General features: G+C 36.1%; 1 protein-coding gene across 3 annotated transcripts in view; it reads right to left on the bottom strand.

Annotated features, from left to right (window-relative positions):
- Window positions 1–6,823: 6,823 nt before the first annotated feature.
- RNF138 (ring finger protein 138, E3 ubiquitin protein ligase) overlaps window positions 6,824–14,873 on the bottom strand; it is a 45,432-nt gene continuing 37,382 nt past the window's right edge. For all 3 annotated transcript variants that reach the window (XM_011974382.1, XM_011974383.1, XM_011974384.1), the window contains 4 exons: window positions 13,893–13,949; window positions 12,642–12,753; window positions 10,707–10,814; window positions 6,824–8,514 (listed from right to left, as the gene is read on the bottom strand). In XM_011974382.1, the coding sequence (XP_011829772.1) occupies window positions 8,446–8,514; window positions 10,707–10,814; window positions 12,642–12,753; window positions 13,893–13,949 (346 nt within the window). In that variant the 3' untranslated portion in view covers window positions 6,824–8,445. The remainder of the gene's footprint in view (window positions 8,515–10,706; window positions 10,815–12,641; window positions 12,754–13,892; window positions 13,950–14,873) is intronic.

Below are 14,873 nucleotides of genomic sequence, written 5' to 3'. Positions count from 1 at the left end.
AATAAAAAATTAAATCACAATGAAATGTCATTATATATCTATTTGAATGGCTAAAATAGAAAAAATACTCATAACCATGTGACTTGTGCTTGTAATTCCAGCTACTCCAGACACTGAGGCACGAGAATCGCTTGAACCCGGGAGGTGGAGGTTGCAGGGAACTGAGATCATGCCACCGCACTCCAGCCTGGGTGACAGAGTAAGATGCTGTCTCAAAAAAAAAAAAAAAAGCTATAAAATTTTAACCCTTAAGTACAAGTCTTTTTTAATGTTCTGGAAAACAAAATGGGGAAGACACACAAAGCATATTTCCTGCATGAGGAGGTGCAATGGTTGTCTCAAGGAAATATATTTGTGCAAATTATATTGAGTTATGACCTCAACCAACTTTTTTTTTTCATGGCATGGCCACTTTCACTTAAAAGAGTGGCTGGCAAAATATTTATATGTGGGTATTCGGAGGGAGAAAACCAGCATGTCACTTCAGGGTAACAACTATTTGTTGTCAAAGATAAAATTTGAGGTTTTAAGCAAAAATCAGTTTTGTAAGCTTCCTGGCTTCCCAGTTTTTAAAGATTTGATGAGCTCCATGGTGATATTAATGTAATTGCTACAGTATAAAAAGCGAGTCAATATTTGGAAGATCTCCATAACTCTTTTGGACTGATCGTCTTTTGGACTGTCTTTTGGACTGACCATTACATAATGCTATGCAATCACATGCAGGTAAAAGGTCCATTCAAATACAAGGTAGATCTATGGATTTTCCTGTTAAGTGTACAAAAAGTTTGATATGGTTCAGATTACAACCAACTTTTAAGAAGTTACTATTTGTTCAGGAGGCTGAGGCAGGAGAATTGCTTGAACCCGGGAGGCGGAGCTTGCAATGAGCTGAGATCGTGCCATTGCACTCCAGCCTGGGCAACAAAAGCGAAACTCCATCTCAAAAAAAAAAAAAGTTACTATTTGTTGTTTTTGTTTTGATGTAGTGTGTAAGAATACCCAGTCAACCTTTTTTTTTTGAAACTGAGTTTTGCTCTGTCACCCAGGCTGGAGTGCATGCAGTGGCACAATCATGGCTCACTTCACCCTCGACCTCCCTGGGCTCAAGAAAACCTGCCACTTCAGCCGCCTTGGGTAGCTGGGACTACAGACACATGCCACCACACTCATTTAATTTTTGTTTTTTTGTTTTTTTGTTTTTTTTGGTAGAGACAGGGTTTTATCACATTGCCCAGACTGGTCTCAAACTCCTGAGCTCAAGCCATCTGCTCACCTTGGCCTCCCAAAGTGCTGGGATTACAGATATGAGCCACCTTGCTGGGACTCAGTTATCTTTTTTAAAAGGCTATTAAAATATTCTTCCCTTTTCCAACAACATTATCTGTATGAGACTAGATTATCTTCATATCCTTTAAGCAAAATAACTCACAATAGGTTGAATGCTGATGCATACATGAATATGAACAATCTAGCTGTCTTCCATTAATCTAGATATTTGAGAGATCTGAATATTTTTGTCAAGTTATTTTCCATTACAAGTGTTAATGATAATGTAATGAGCTTATTATTTTAAATGTTAATGTTTTCACTTTGTCAATTCTTTATCAATTCCTTTTTTTTGTTTGTTTGCTTTTGGTTTTGGTTTTTTTTTTAGAGACAGGGTCTCATTGTGTTGCCCAGGCTGGTCTTGAGCCCCTGGCCTCAAGGGATACTCCTACTTTGGCCTCCTAAAGTGCTGAGATTACAGCCATCAGCCACTGGGCCTAGTCCACTTTATCAGTTTCATATGTGATAAACATGTGATAAATACAGTCACGCATTGCTTGATGACAGGAATATGTTCTGAGAAACATTATCATTAGGTGATTTCCTCATTGCGTTAACATCACAGAGTATATTTACACAAACCTCAATAGTATAAGCCTATTACACACCTGGATTACATGGTGTGGCCTATTGCTCCTAGGCTACAGAACTGTACGGCATGCTACTATACTGAATACTGTAAGAAACTGTAACACAGTTTATCTAAACACATCTAAACATAGAAAACATATCTAAACATAGAGAAGGTAGAGTGAAAATACAGTAATAACCTTAAGGGACCACCATTGTGTATGTGGCCCATCAACAACAAAATGTCGTTATGTGGTGCATGACTATATTCACAAAAACAAAACTGCTTTTGGGTTCTCAATAATTTCTAAGGGTAAAGGGCTCCTGAGGTAAGAAGTTTGAAAAGTGTGAGCTAAGTAAACCTAAAATTACTTCATAAACACAGAAAATGCTGTTGTGACATATCAATTATATCTGGAAACAGAAACAGTTGGTACAGAGTAGTATTCTCAACCATTACTCATAAAATTTTCAAAAAGGTCAGAAAAACTATTTTATACCCTTTGATACTACCAAATAACCTAGATATCATATGTAAGCTAGTCAAGTGATTTGCTAATGTTGCAAAATATTTTTCTCCTAGAGACAATAGTTTCATTGTAATTATTGGACTAAGAACCAAACATGTTAAAAAATGGGTGGGTTAAGTAAATTTCTCATCATAAATCCTAGGTATACATTCAATTGAGAAGTATGATCATCAGCTGATTGTTCTTTATTCTTCTTCTTTTTTTTTTTTTCTTTATTTTGAGGAGTTTCGCTCTTGTTGCCCAGGCTGGAGTACAATGGCACAATTATTCTAAAAGATATGTTTTATTTAGAATTCCTCATGTGTGGGGTGTTTGTACTTGTCGGAAACAAAGACAACGTCTCAGATCTTCCCACGAAAGTTGAGGCTAGCAAGCCAGGTGCAACACACACCTGTAGTCTCAGCAACTCAAAAGGCTGAAGATCCCCTGAGACAAGGAGTTTAGGCTCAAGGGATTGAGGCCTTGAGGCCAATGCAGGATGATCACTTGAACTCAGGAGTTTGAGACCCACCTGGGCAACATGGCGAAACCCTGTCTCTACAAAAAATACAAACAGTTGAGGCCAGCAAATAAAGACTAATAACTCTTTAGACTCTATCTTTAAGGGGGGAAAAAATCCAGACTGTCCTGACAGGATTTTAGACTAAAGTAGGACCTGCCAGATATAAATATAATAGGTTGACTTGTATTGGATACACAGTAATAGTAAACATAACATGCTCTCTTCCAAGCTCTTTGTAATATTAACTAATTCAATCCTCACAAACCATAGAGGTAAAAGGGGCTAAGAAATGTGTCCAAACCACACAAGTAGCAACCAGCAGAATCATCAAAACTAGGCTGTCTGGTCCAAGAAAGTAGGCTCAGTTGTTTTAAACGTGTGGTCTTCTGACAAAGATCTACCCAACACCCTTCTGTATCTGCTGTAACCCCTTTTGTTTCTATTGGTGGCTTCAGATCCTATCCCAGAAAATATAGTCCTTAAATACTTATTAAAATCTCATACTTCCCATGATTTGAGGGAGCCTAGCAAAAAAAATAAAATAGAAAAATAAAATTCTATACCTACAAAAATGTCTTGAAAAGAAAACATCCAGGCTGAGGTAGGGCATGGTGGCTCACGCCTGTAATCGGACTTTGGGAGTCCGAGGTGGGCAGATCACCTGAGGTCAGGAGTTTGAGACCAGCCTGGCCAAGATGGCAAAACCCTGTCTCTACTAAAATACAAAAATTAGCTAGGTGTGGTGGCGCATGCCCGTAATCCCAGCTACTCGAGAGGCTGAGGCAGGAGAATCACTTAAACCTGGGAGGGGCTGAAGTGAGCCGAAGTCACACCACTGTACTCCAGCCTAGGTGACAGAGTGAGACTCCATCCTCCCAAAAAAACAACAACAAAAAAACCATCCAGGCCCTGCACAGTGGCACACACCCGTAATTCTAGCACTGTGGGAGGCCAAGGCAGGCGGATCACTTGGGGCCAGGAGTTTGAGACCAGCCTGGACAACATGGTGAAACCCATCTCTACTAAAAGTATAAAAATTAGCCAAGTGTAGAGGCACACCTGTAATCCCAGCTACTCAGGAGGCTGAGGCAGGAGAATCATTTGAACCTGGGAGATGGAGGTTGCAGTAAGCAGAAATTGCACCACTGCATTCTAGCCTGGGTAAGAGTGAGACACTGTCTCAAAAAAAAAAAAAAAAAAGAAAAAAGAAAGATAGAACATCCCATACACAGCTCATGGAAAGTCAGGTAAGAGCAATGGAAGGTCATTTGGCTAGGCTCTTCACTTCCTTCCTCAGTTATGAGGAGAAGACCAACCTGTTTTGTTTTTAGCTACATTTGGCATCCCCAGGTGCCAGCATACATAAAAGAATCACTTGTAATACATTTAATACAACTTTTACAAATATTAAAATGTAACTTTAGAAGACTAAGCTTTCCTGTTCTGGACAAAGACAAGTCACTGCTGCTGTAAACACAAGAAAAAAACAGAAAAATCACAAAACAATGTTATAAAAGCCAAATATAAAATAATATTTACTGTGCTTCCACTTATCACAAACCCATGTGTGGTATTAGAAGTTACATACTGATAGTAGTTAGTTGTGACTGGAAGTAGAAACAAAAAGACTTAGGAGATTCTAGTAATGCTTTTTTTTTCTTCTTGACCTGAGCATGGATTACTTCAGGTTATTGTTCACTTTGTACACTTTCAGCATCATGTACCATTATTGCCCACTTAGACAAATATGAAATCTCCCTCACATCCTGTTTTCTTCCTCTCCATATCCTCCACCAAATGGCTGTGACTCATCTGGTTACCAGTCTTCCATATTTATTCCCCTGCCTTGCTCGTCTTAAATTCTGCAGTATGTCTTTCACTATTACAATCTTAAGAATTCCTGTTTTTTTGGCCGGACATGGTGGCCCACACCTGTAATCCCAGCACTTTGGGAGGCTGAAGTGGGTGGATCCCCTGAGGTCAGGAGTTCAAGACCAGCCTGACCAACATAGTGAAATCCTGTCTCTACTAAATACAAAAAATTAGCCGGGTGTGGTGGCGCATGCCTATCATCCCAGCTAAGGCAGGAGAATCGCTTGAACCCGGGAGGTGGAGGTTGCAGTGACCCGAGATCATGCCATTGCACTCCAGCCTGGACAACAACAGCAAACTCCATCTCAAAAAAGTAAAAATAAAAATCCTGTTTTTTGTTTTGTTGAGAGAGTCTTGCTGTTATCCAGACTGGAGTACAGTGGCACGGTAACAGCTCACTGCAGCCTCATCCTCCCAAGCTCAAGCCATCCTCCCACCTCAGCCTCCTGAGTAGTTGGGACTACAGGTGCACACCACCACACCCGGCCAATTTTTTGATTACTTGTAGAGATGGGGGTATATGTTCCTCAGGATGGAGGAGTTCGTTATACAGGACATAGTACAATATAGTTTAAATTGTTTGTCAATAAAGTACAAAATGGAATACGCCCATTTTACTCCTCTTGGGGGAAGAATGCAGTGTATGTCATCTTTCTCAATCCCAGGACTGGACCACTGTTGTTGAAGCGGGGAGACAGGCTGTAACACCCATTTTCCTGAGATTCCTGTATCCCCCTGTAACTCACCTCCCTTCCCTATCTTTTTTCAGAACTGTACTGCACAGAGAATTATGTTACACACTAACTCGTATCATGGAATGGGTGCTTTACTTATGTCTATTATGAGTTTTATGTGTATTTACATGTTTTCTGGGTCACACCTTTTCTACATAGTATGATAAAAAATCACGCTTCTACAAGGGGTTTGAGTAGCAGCTGTAAGGGGTTTCTGTAGAAGTTATGATGTATTGAAGATCGTAATTAATACTTACCAAGCAGCCCATAGGTATATGACATTGTATTTGGCAATGTAGTCTTATAATCCTGATATCTTACTTAAAAGTAGTATCTCCATATAAAAGTATTTATTAAGCAATGAACAATCTTTCTGCCTAGCTGCTAACAGGGCTTGAAAATCTTCCTTCATGGACACTTCATAAAATTGCTTTATAAGGTGATTAACAATTTGAAATGGATAAAATAGGTTTATAAAGTTAAATCTGACATATAGCACCAGCATGTGGTAGCTTTTTCTTATCCACGTTTTTAAATGCAAAATAATGGGTTATCTCCTATATGTCTTTCAGGGTGAATTATGAGAGTTAAATGTTTGCCTCCAGACAAAATTTTAATTAGACACACAAGTAGGAGAAAACCACTTTTAATTGAAAAATAAAGCAATACATCTCAAATAAGGCTCTGTTTAACAACAAAACTGTAATTTGTTGAAATAGCTTTCCTAAGTGGTACTGTGAAATTTAGGTATTGGGAGTATCAATACAGTTTCCCTCTTTTAATCCTGACTCAGCTATAATATTCAAAATAAAAACTTTTCCCCATAAATTTAATTTCCATAAATTAAATCTGTAAAGTCTATCCCTATTCCCAATTCACTGACAAAAAGAAGGGAAATTTTAAACAATCATTTTCATACTGAGAAATTCTCAGATAAAAGCAAATAGTATTTTCCTTATGAAAAAGCTGGTATGTGAGACACACAAGACTATCAATGATATTTAACTCATTCACAAAACTTTAAAACACAATTCCATCAAGATGACCTCTACTACAATTTTCCTTTAAAGAAGTTCCCAAATCCCAGAATGGTTTAACTTGACATATTGGATGTATTAAACTTTGAAAGAAACTATGAAAGTTACTGCTTTAAACTAGAAAAAACTATGGTCAAAAGCCTCTTAAAAAGGAGCTGTTTTTTAAATTACACCCATGTAACTGCAGAGAAAATGCTCAAGCATATACATAGTAAACATCACTCTTAAAATGACAGAACAAAGGCATATGTTCATTAAGATGTATGGCTTTTTTTGTGGTTATTACAATCCATAAATAAAGTCTTTACTGTTTGATTGAAAAAGGTTTTTACAAAACTCCACTTCCAAAATTAACATTTTTATTAAATCAAGTTAAAAAAACGTTCAGTGTAGAAAAGTCAACAAGGGTTTTAACAAAACCAAAATATACCTTTTTATACAATATATGTATATATTAGCAGCAAACTACTTCTGAGATTCTCTTTTATGTTCTTTTAGTTATTTTAAAGAAAGCATAAACAATGTATATTAGTATGGAATGTCAGCGAACCCATTCTTAGTCCTTTATTCTGTGATTTGGGCCTTCTACAAAATACTTTATGATTTTCACTAATGAATACTAAGAACAAACCCAATTTTGACTAAAAAGTAGTGAAACAGTGGTTGGTAGAATCTTTCTCATTGTATCACGGTCACACATTATATTTGAGAATAACAAATGAGCACCATATACACAGTTAATTGTGTGTGTGTGTAAACTCAATTTTTAAGGTGTAATAGCAGCCAACTAGATCACTTAGCACTGTGACTATCAGTTTTTAATTTGGTGATATACAAAATTTTAACAAATCAGATAAACACTTCAACCCCCTATTGCTTGTCCATTTAAAAAATCCTTAATAGAAATTCTATATATAACCTGACAAACTGCATACATACATATGTGTGTGTATATATACACACAAAAGTGTATGTATATATACATATACATCTTTAGCTTTGAATAAATTTCTAAACTGAGATGAAGTCAAATCTCTCATTTACATCTTCTAGAATACAGTATCACCAACTGAAAGTTTCTAATAAGAGTTTCAACTTAGTTAATCAGAAATACTGGCTACTGAAAATTCTGAGGCCAAAGAGCTGTTATTCAGCTTAGTATATGCCAGGCTTACAAATCAGTCAAAGACTGAAATTACCAAATGCCCATGAAAGAAATAAATTTTTCTCTTTGTATTTCCTTCTAATAACAAAAAGAAAGTATCTTTACAACAAGCTTTCACTTTTTAAAGAACTAAAATTATTACAGAAATCTCACTAGTCTTCAAAAATAGCAAATGTTATATAAATACAATTTTCTTATAGTTGAATTTTTCAGCTAGAATCTGCATTTTAAAAATTTCCTTTGGATTATTCCATTTAGCACTTCAAGTTTCTATTCTGCAACTCTAATAACTGGCTCAGATTTGTTAGGTTATATCAATCACATCGTTCAAAATTTGATACTGTGTGTTAAATGTGTACAATAATAAAGTAAATGGGAGGAATGCACCAAATTCCAAAAGCAACATAATAATGAAAAATTCAAGAATATTTAATATTACAAAAAGATAAAGTACAACAGGGATTCTCTTTTACCATTAGTGAAACATCTTTTTTATGCTTTTAAAGCTCATGTCATAACTTTCATTTTTTAACTTATCAAGAGGATGAAGTTTTTAGAAGCCCCAACTTTATTTTCAATAAAAAACTAAAATGACTGAATTACTTTTATTAATATACACATCAAGTTACTGAAACGGTGACTTCATGTAGTTTCCCCCTTAAAGATGGCACTTGCAGGTACAAAGATGCAGAGATGTCTACAGCCTTCAGATGTTTACTTGAAAAGATTCTTCAACAGCAGTTTGATATTGGGTTTCTTCATCTAGCTGAAGATTCTAAAAACAGTAACAACATTCATGTCAACAGGAAAAACATACTCAATACTCAATACTTTGCCCAATACATTAGACATCTTGATACACATTACACACACTCAGGACAGTTACGTACAACATATATAACGGTATCTTTTAAGATACAAGATTTGAATACCTAAACTTTAATAAAAACTTAAGTTCAGTTGTAAAACAGAGATCAGCACAGAACAAAATCTGAGTTTTATAATGCCTTATAAGTCATTAATAAAAAACGTGGTTAATTGTAAAGCTGGCTAAGCATGCGCCTGTAGTTGCAGCTATTCAGGAGGCTGAGGCAGAAGGTAAGTTTGAGCCTATAAGTTTCAGGCCAGCCTGGGCAACACAGGGAGACTGTCTCTTTAAAAAATAAAAATAAAAGAAAAAGAAAAACACAACTGAAGTTAATCATAACACACAATCATAAATATTTTTTGATTTATGAATTTTTTGAAAATTTCATCTCTAGAAAATAATGCCAAATATCTGACAGTAAACTGATTTTAAGAAAACAAGCATTTATTGAATTATAAGTTGAGTAAGAATTTTTTTTTTTTTTCAGGAGTTTGGCTCTGTCACTCAGGCTGGAGTGCAGTGGTGCAATCTTGGCTCACCACAACCTCCACCTCCTGGGCTCAAGCAATTCTTATGCCTCAGCCTCCCAAGTAGCTGGGATTACAGGTACACACCATCACACCCACCTAATTTTTGTATCTTTAGTAGAGACAGGGTTTCGCCATGTTGGTCAGGCTGGTCTTGAACTCCCGACCTCCGGTGATCCACCTGCCTCAGCCTCCCAAAGTAATGGGATTACAGGCATGAGCCATCGTGCCCAGCTGAGTAATAAATTCTTAACCATCACATGAAGTCTACAGCTTATTCAATCAGTTATAAAACTACTCCTTAATTTTAAAAATTACATTTGCTATATTTGCTATCAATTTTATGCCCTATGAGTTTTGCTTTAAAATTAAGGCCTCTATTTGACAATGTGAAATAATTAGATTATTGACTTTTCTTGTCTTTTTTTTTTTTAATATGGAATCTTGCTTTGTCATCCAGGCTGGAGTGCAGTGGCATGATCTCTGCTTGCTGCAAGCTCCGCCTCCTGGGTTCATCCCATTCTCCTGCCTCAGCCTCCTGAGTAGCTGGGACTACAGGCACCCGCAACCACACCCGGCTAATTTTTTGTATTTTTAGTAGAGACCGGGTTTCACTGTATTAGTAAGGATGGTCTTGATCTCCTGACCTTGTGATCCGCCCACCTCTGCCTCCCAAAGTGCTGGGATTACAGGTGTGAGCCACCGCGCCCTGCCTAGATTACCTACTTTTCTATGGCAAGGTAAAATGATCTAATGGTCAAAAGTGGTTCACAAATTTTTGTATTTCCAAATACATTACAATCTTTCTTACAATGAGAATTTAATAATAATCTAGAATCAACACTGGAAGGCAGACAAAAATGTAGATTTTGTTCATGTCACTGTGCTTACCTAAACTGGAAAACAAATAGCCATTCTTTGTCAGGGCTAATTTTAAATAAAGTTTTGATTAAACTGAAGTTGAATAAAATGCAATTTAACAATTAACAAAACAGGTATTCACCTAATTTTAAAAGTATATCACACATATTTAGAAGTAGAAATTAATCTATTTTGCTCTATGAATTCATTTTTACATTATACAACTTCTCTTACACTCTTAGTCTCTTTGTAACCTAGCTTTGCCTGATAACTAAGCTCCCTCATTTAAAAAAGGATGTGTCTTACATGTTTGTTAGATGTGAGAAATCTAAGATTTCTAGCATAATACAAGCAACTTATATGACATGAGAAATGTATCCTCCATATGTTGTACCAATTTTACTTCTCTTGTAGGTACAATTTTCCCTTAAATCTACACAGAGTTTTCATGTAAATCATCATTTTGCTAATCTGGGTGCTTGCTGTTCCTCTATTAATTCTCTTTAGTACAGGAGGTAGAGAATAAACTCCATTTTTACCATTTCTACAAGCTAAAGTTCACCAATATTATTAAAAACCTAAGAACTTGCTCTAAATCCATCCAGTAAGATACAACAGCTTGCTACAAAATTTAAGTCTAGATTTTTTTAAAAAGTTATTTTAACTTGAATATTTAAACAGTACTTTTTTAATCTTGAAGAATTCACTTACCACAAATTCTCCATAATCAAACTGATGTCTCTGATTTAGATGATTAACAAAATTTCTGGTAATCTGGCTAGGATCTCCCCAAGGAAGAGACACACAAATAGGACATGTCTATAAGAAACGGATTGTTTTAAAAAAAATTAATAAAAACAATGAAATATTATACAATTATTGAGACTATTAAAATAGCACAGGGATATGTAACCAAAAATATCTACGTGAGAAGCATTTTTAAAGGCCAAGTTCCATGACTAGATCATTTCCCAATTAATTACCTTAGATAAATGACATTAATCTAACACAGTAAGAATATCATTCTATTCCTTAAATCTCTTATTACACAAATGTTTCAACAGAAATCTAGCTTTTAATAATACCAGCTGTAATAGTTATCACTAACTGGTTGCCTGCAACATACCCAATATATTATCTCATTTGATCTATACAATAATCATATAATTAGTATTAGTTTTATTTCATTTGTAAGTAAAATAAAAATGAAGTACACTGGAAAATTTACTTTAAATTGTATCCTTAGTTTTTCTTTTCTTTTTTTAAACTAGAGACACGGTCTCGCTGTTGTCCAGGCTGGGTCTCAAACTCCTGGGCTCAAGCAATCCTCCTGCCTTGGCCTCCCATAGTGCTGGGATTAAAGGCGTATGCCACCACACCCAGCCATATCCTTACATTTAAATGAAGTACATCTTAAAAAGTGAATGGATAACATAATTGTAATAACACACAAAAAACCTTCAGTAATTAAACTCTAGTCAAAGTTTATGATATATCGAATATTATGCAGAAATGAATAAAAATTTGGTAATCCAATATAAAACTAAGTAAAATCTTAAATATGAGCGAGATTTCCTGGAATTTCTTTGGCACTGTATTTGCCTAAGCATAACTGAACCCATTCTAATAAGCAAAGTAGGTAGTACACCTTCTTAGGTGGTATGTGAGAGCTTAAGATCATCCCTCAATGGTTATTGAAGGATATTCTTTTCATTTTCTTTATTTTTAAATAGACAGGGTCTCACTATGTTGCCCAGGCTAGTCTCGAACTCTTGGGCTCAAGCAATCCTCCCCTCTTGGCCTCCCAAAGTGCTAAATTACAGGCATGAGCCACCGTGCCCGGTCCTGAAGCATATTCTTTCACAACTCTTCCTAGCATACTCAATAAAACAACTTAGAAATATCTACAATTCTTATTGATAACATTTTCCTTCCTCTTCTTTCTGAAGACAGTATTTATATATCCAAATGTTCAGCTGAAAGGGAAATATCTCTCCCAGCTCAGTTTCTCCTGTTCCATTCACAGCTGAAATAACTTACCTGTGAAACACTTCTAGGATCATTGTATGCTGGAATCCTGAATTCTGCTCTATCTCCCTCACTATCAAAAAGCTCTCACCATTTTCTTACATACTCTCAAAATGTCATAAAAAATATGTAGGCATCAAATAGAAAGTCTAAGTCTTTTCTTTCCTTGCTTTATGCATTCACATACTATATTCTGCAAGAAAATAAAAAGACCTGCTGACTTTATTCTTACTTATAGGTATTTTCACCTATAGCAATCTACCTGACTAGATCTACTTGTCTGCCATCTACAGAGCAAGTAGTAACTGAGGCCTCAATGGACAGGTTGTGCTACTGCGCAGGAATGAGTTCCCAGTTCATCTTTCATTATTTCACTCTTCTCCAGACTGCTATATTACCTCACACTATGCATCTCCCTTTTTATAATGAGAGTTACTGCAATTTTAAATATCTCATTTTGCTTCACAGTCATCAATCCTTTGTTGACAAAAATCTACCTTACTGATAAAGCCCCAACCAAATATAAATCAACTACTTTCCCTCGTATACATAAAGTGAAATAAACAGAACAGCACGTTTTATTCTAAGCAGAAGACTGTCTTAAACATATGTACTTACCACAGGAACTATCTGAAATAGGTGATTACTGTTACAGTGATCCAGTAAACGCTGTCTGGTAAAATTTGATTCTTGACACAGGGGACACTTAAAAGTAGGATGACCAGAAGAACTATAAAACAATTTTAAACGAAACATACTTACTTCAAAATCATAACATAAAAATAATGCTCTCCTATTTTTTGAGGAATCACTACACATTTTTTAAAAAGTTATAATTTTTAGACTATTCAAAGATTCTCTCATTTTGAACATGTTTTCAGGAAATGATGCATTACAGAGGTTCCCAATCTCAGTTTACAGTACTTTTAGTGTCCTCAGTAAATTTTTTCATGGTGTCTCTAGGTCAAAACAAAAACAAAACCAAAAACCTAGCTGGCTCCATTTATTGCGTAGTTAGGTCCAAACTTAATTGGAGTCGTTTGTGTGATGCCAATAGCTGTCATTGTATGTCTCTTGAAAATTTTTAATATTCTGTAGTATTCCACATTTTGCAAACCTTATATCTAGGAACTTAAAACTTGTAAAAGACTTCCATCAATATTGTATCTCTAATAAATATCAGGCCCTAGGAATCCAACATCCAAAATTCAAAGGAAAAGCAAAAAAAGCACTGATCATGAGAATGAAATACTCGAAAACATTCTAAGGATCAAGCATCACTGAGTTTTAATACTTCTGAATTTCAGGAAGGGACAGTTCAACATGGCAACTTTACCTGAATAATGTGTGGAAGAAACCTGACTACAGTGAAAGAGAATAGCTAAACTCTTCTAACCTAATGTGATTCTTAAAAGCAGTAACTGCATTTTCTATTTCTAAACTGCTAACTTCAAACACTATGCCTAATGATTTAACTGAATTTTTAAAGTTTAATTTACAGCCCGGCGCGGTGGCTCATGCCTGTAATCCCAGCACTTTGGGAGCCCGAGGTAGGTGGATTATCTGAGGTCAGGAGTTCGAGACCAGCCTGGCCAACATGGTGAAACCCTGTCTCTACTAAAAATACAAAAATTAGCCAGGCGTGGTGGCGGGCGCCTGTAATACCAGATACTCAGGAGGCTGAGGCAGGAGAATCACTTGAACCTGGGAGGCGCAGGTTGCAGTGAGCCAAGATCACACCACTGCTCCAGCCTGGGCTAACAAAGCGAGACTGTCTCAAAAAAAAAAAAAAAGTTTAATTTAAAAAGCTATTTGATAAAGTAATAAATATATTATTTGCTAACGTGGCAGGATTTTTCAAAAGCTTACCTTGTATTCTCTTGGTAAGTTTCTGTGTTATCAGATGTGGATGTTTCACTCCTATTGCTTAAGAAGCACAGGGGGAAAAAGTTAGTACCTCAAAGTTATGAAAACACATTAAAGGTTCATTATCTTGAACCATTAATGAAGAAGACTAGTCTGAATTTGTTTTAAAATTCTGAACTTCAATACTCCTTTTTCCTATTGGGTCCTTTAAAAAACAAAATCTGAACTTCAAATGGTTCTGAACTATGAAATAATTACAATATTAATTACTTTTAAATAAATTGACTGCTTACTAGATTCTTATTCATGTTCTTTAAAATTAACTTATGCACAGTTACAGAAGTATGGAGAATTTTGCAGAATTACCTTAAATCCCATTCCTCTACCTTTACCTAGACTAGTAAGCTTTTAAATGCTAGGGTAGACTCAAGAATTTGTGAACTTTTTTACTTGAAACTAGGACGTGGTATAAGGTTATGCCCTCCAAAGTGGAGTAATTTAAGAAAATATATAAATGTTCATTATGTTTGTATTTTATTTCCAAAAAGGAAAGAAACCAGGCTTCACTAACATTTAATATATAGAACAACTTGACATCTCTACTTTTACCATATGCCAAAGAGTCATGTGTCATATGGAATATCAGAGGAATCCTGAGGGAAGAGTAAGTATTCCATACAAGGACTGTCACTTGTGTGCTACAGAATTTGATCAATGCGGTCAATTTTTATTTATTTATTTATTTTTTGAGATGGAGTCTCAATCTGTCGCCCAGGCTGGAGTGCAGTGGTGCAATCCTGGCTCACTGCAACCTCCGCCTCCTGGGTTCGAGCAATTCTTCTGCCTCAGCCTCCCAAGTAGCTGGGATTACAGGCGTGAGCCACCACGACTGGCTAATTTTTGTATTTTCAGTAGAGATGGGGTTTTGCCATGTTGGCCAGGCTGGTCTTGAACTCCTGAGCTCAGGTGATCCACCCACCCCAG

This window comes from Mandrillus leucophaeus, unplaced genomic scaffold (genome assembly GCF_000951045.1).
Source record: "Mandrillus leucophaeus isolate KB7577 unplaced genomic scaffold, Mleu.le_1.0 Scaffold145, whole genome shotgun sequence".
NCBI lineage: Eukaryota > Metazoa > Chordata > Mammalia > Primates > Cercopithecidae > Mandrillus > Mandrillus leucophaeus.
Note: the sequence above shows the minus strand (reverse complement) of the source record. Positions and strands in the feature narration are given on the sequence as shown.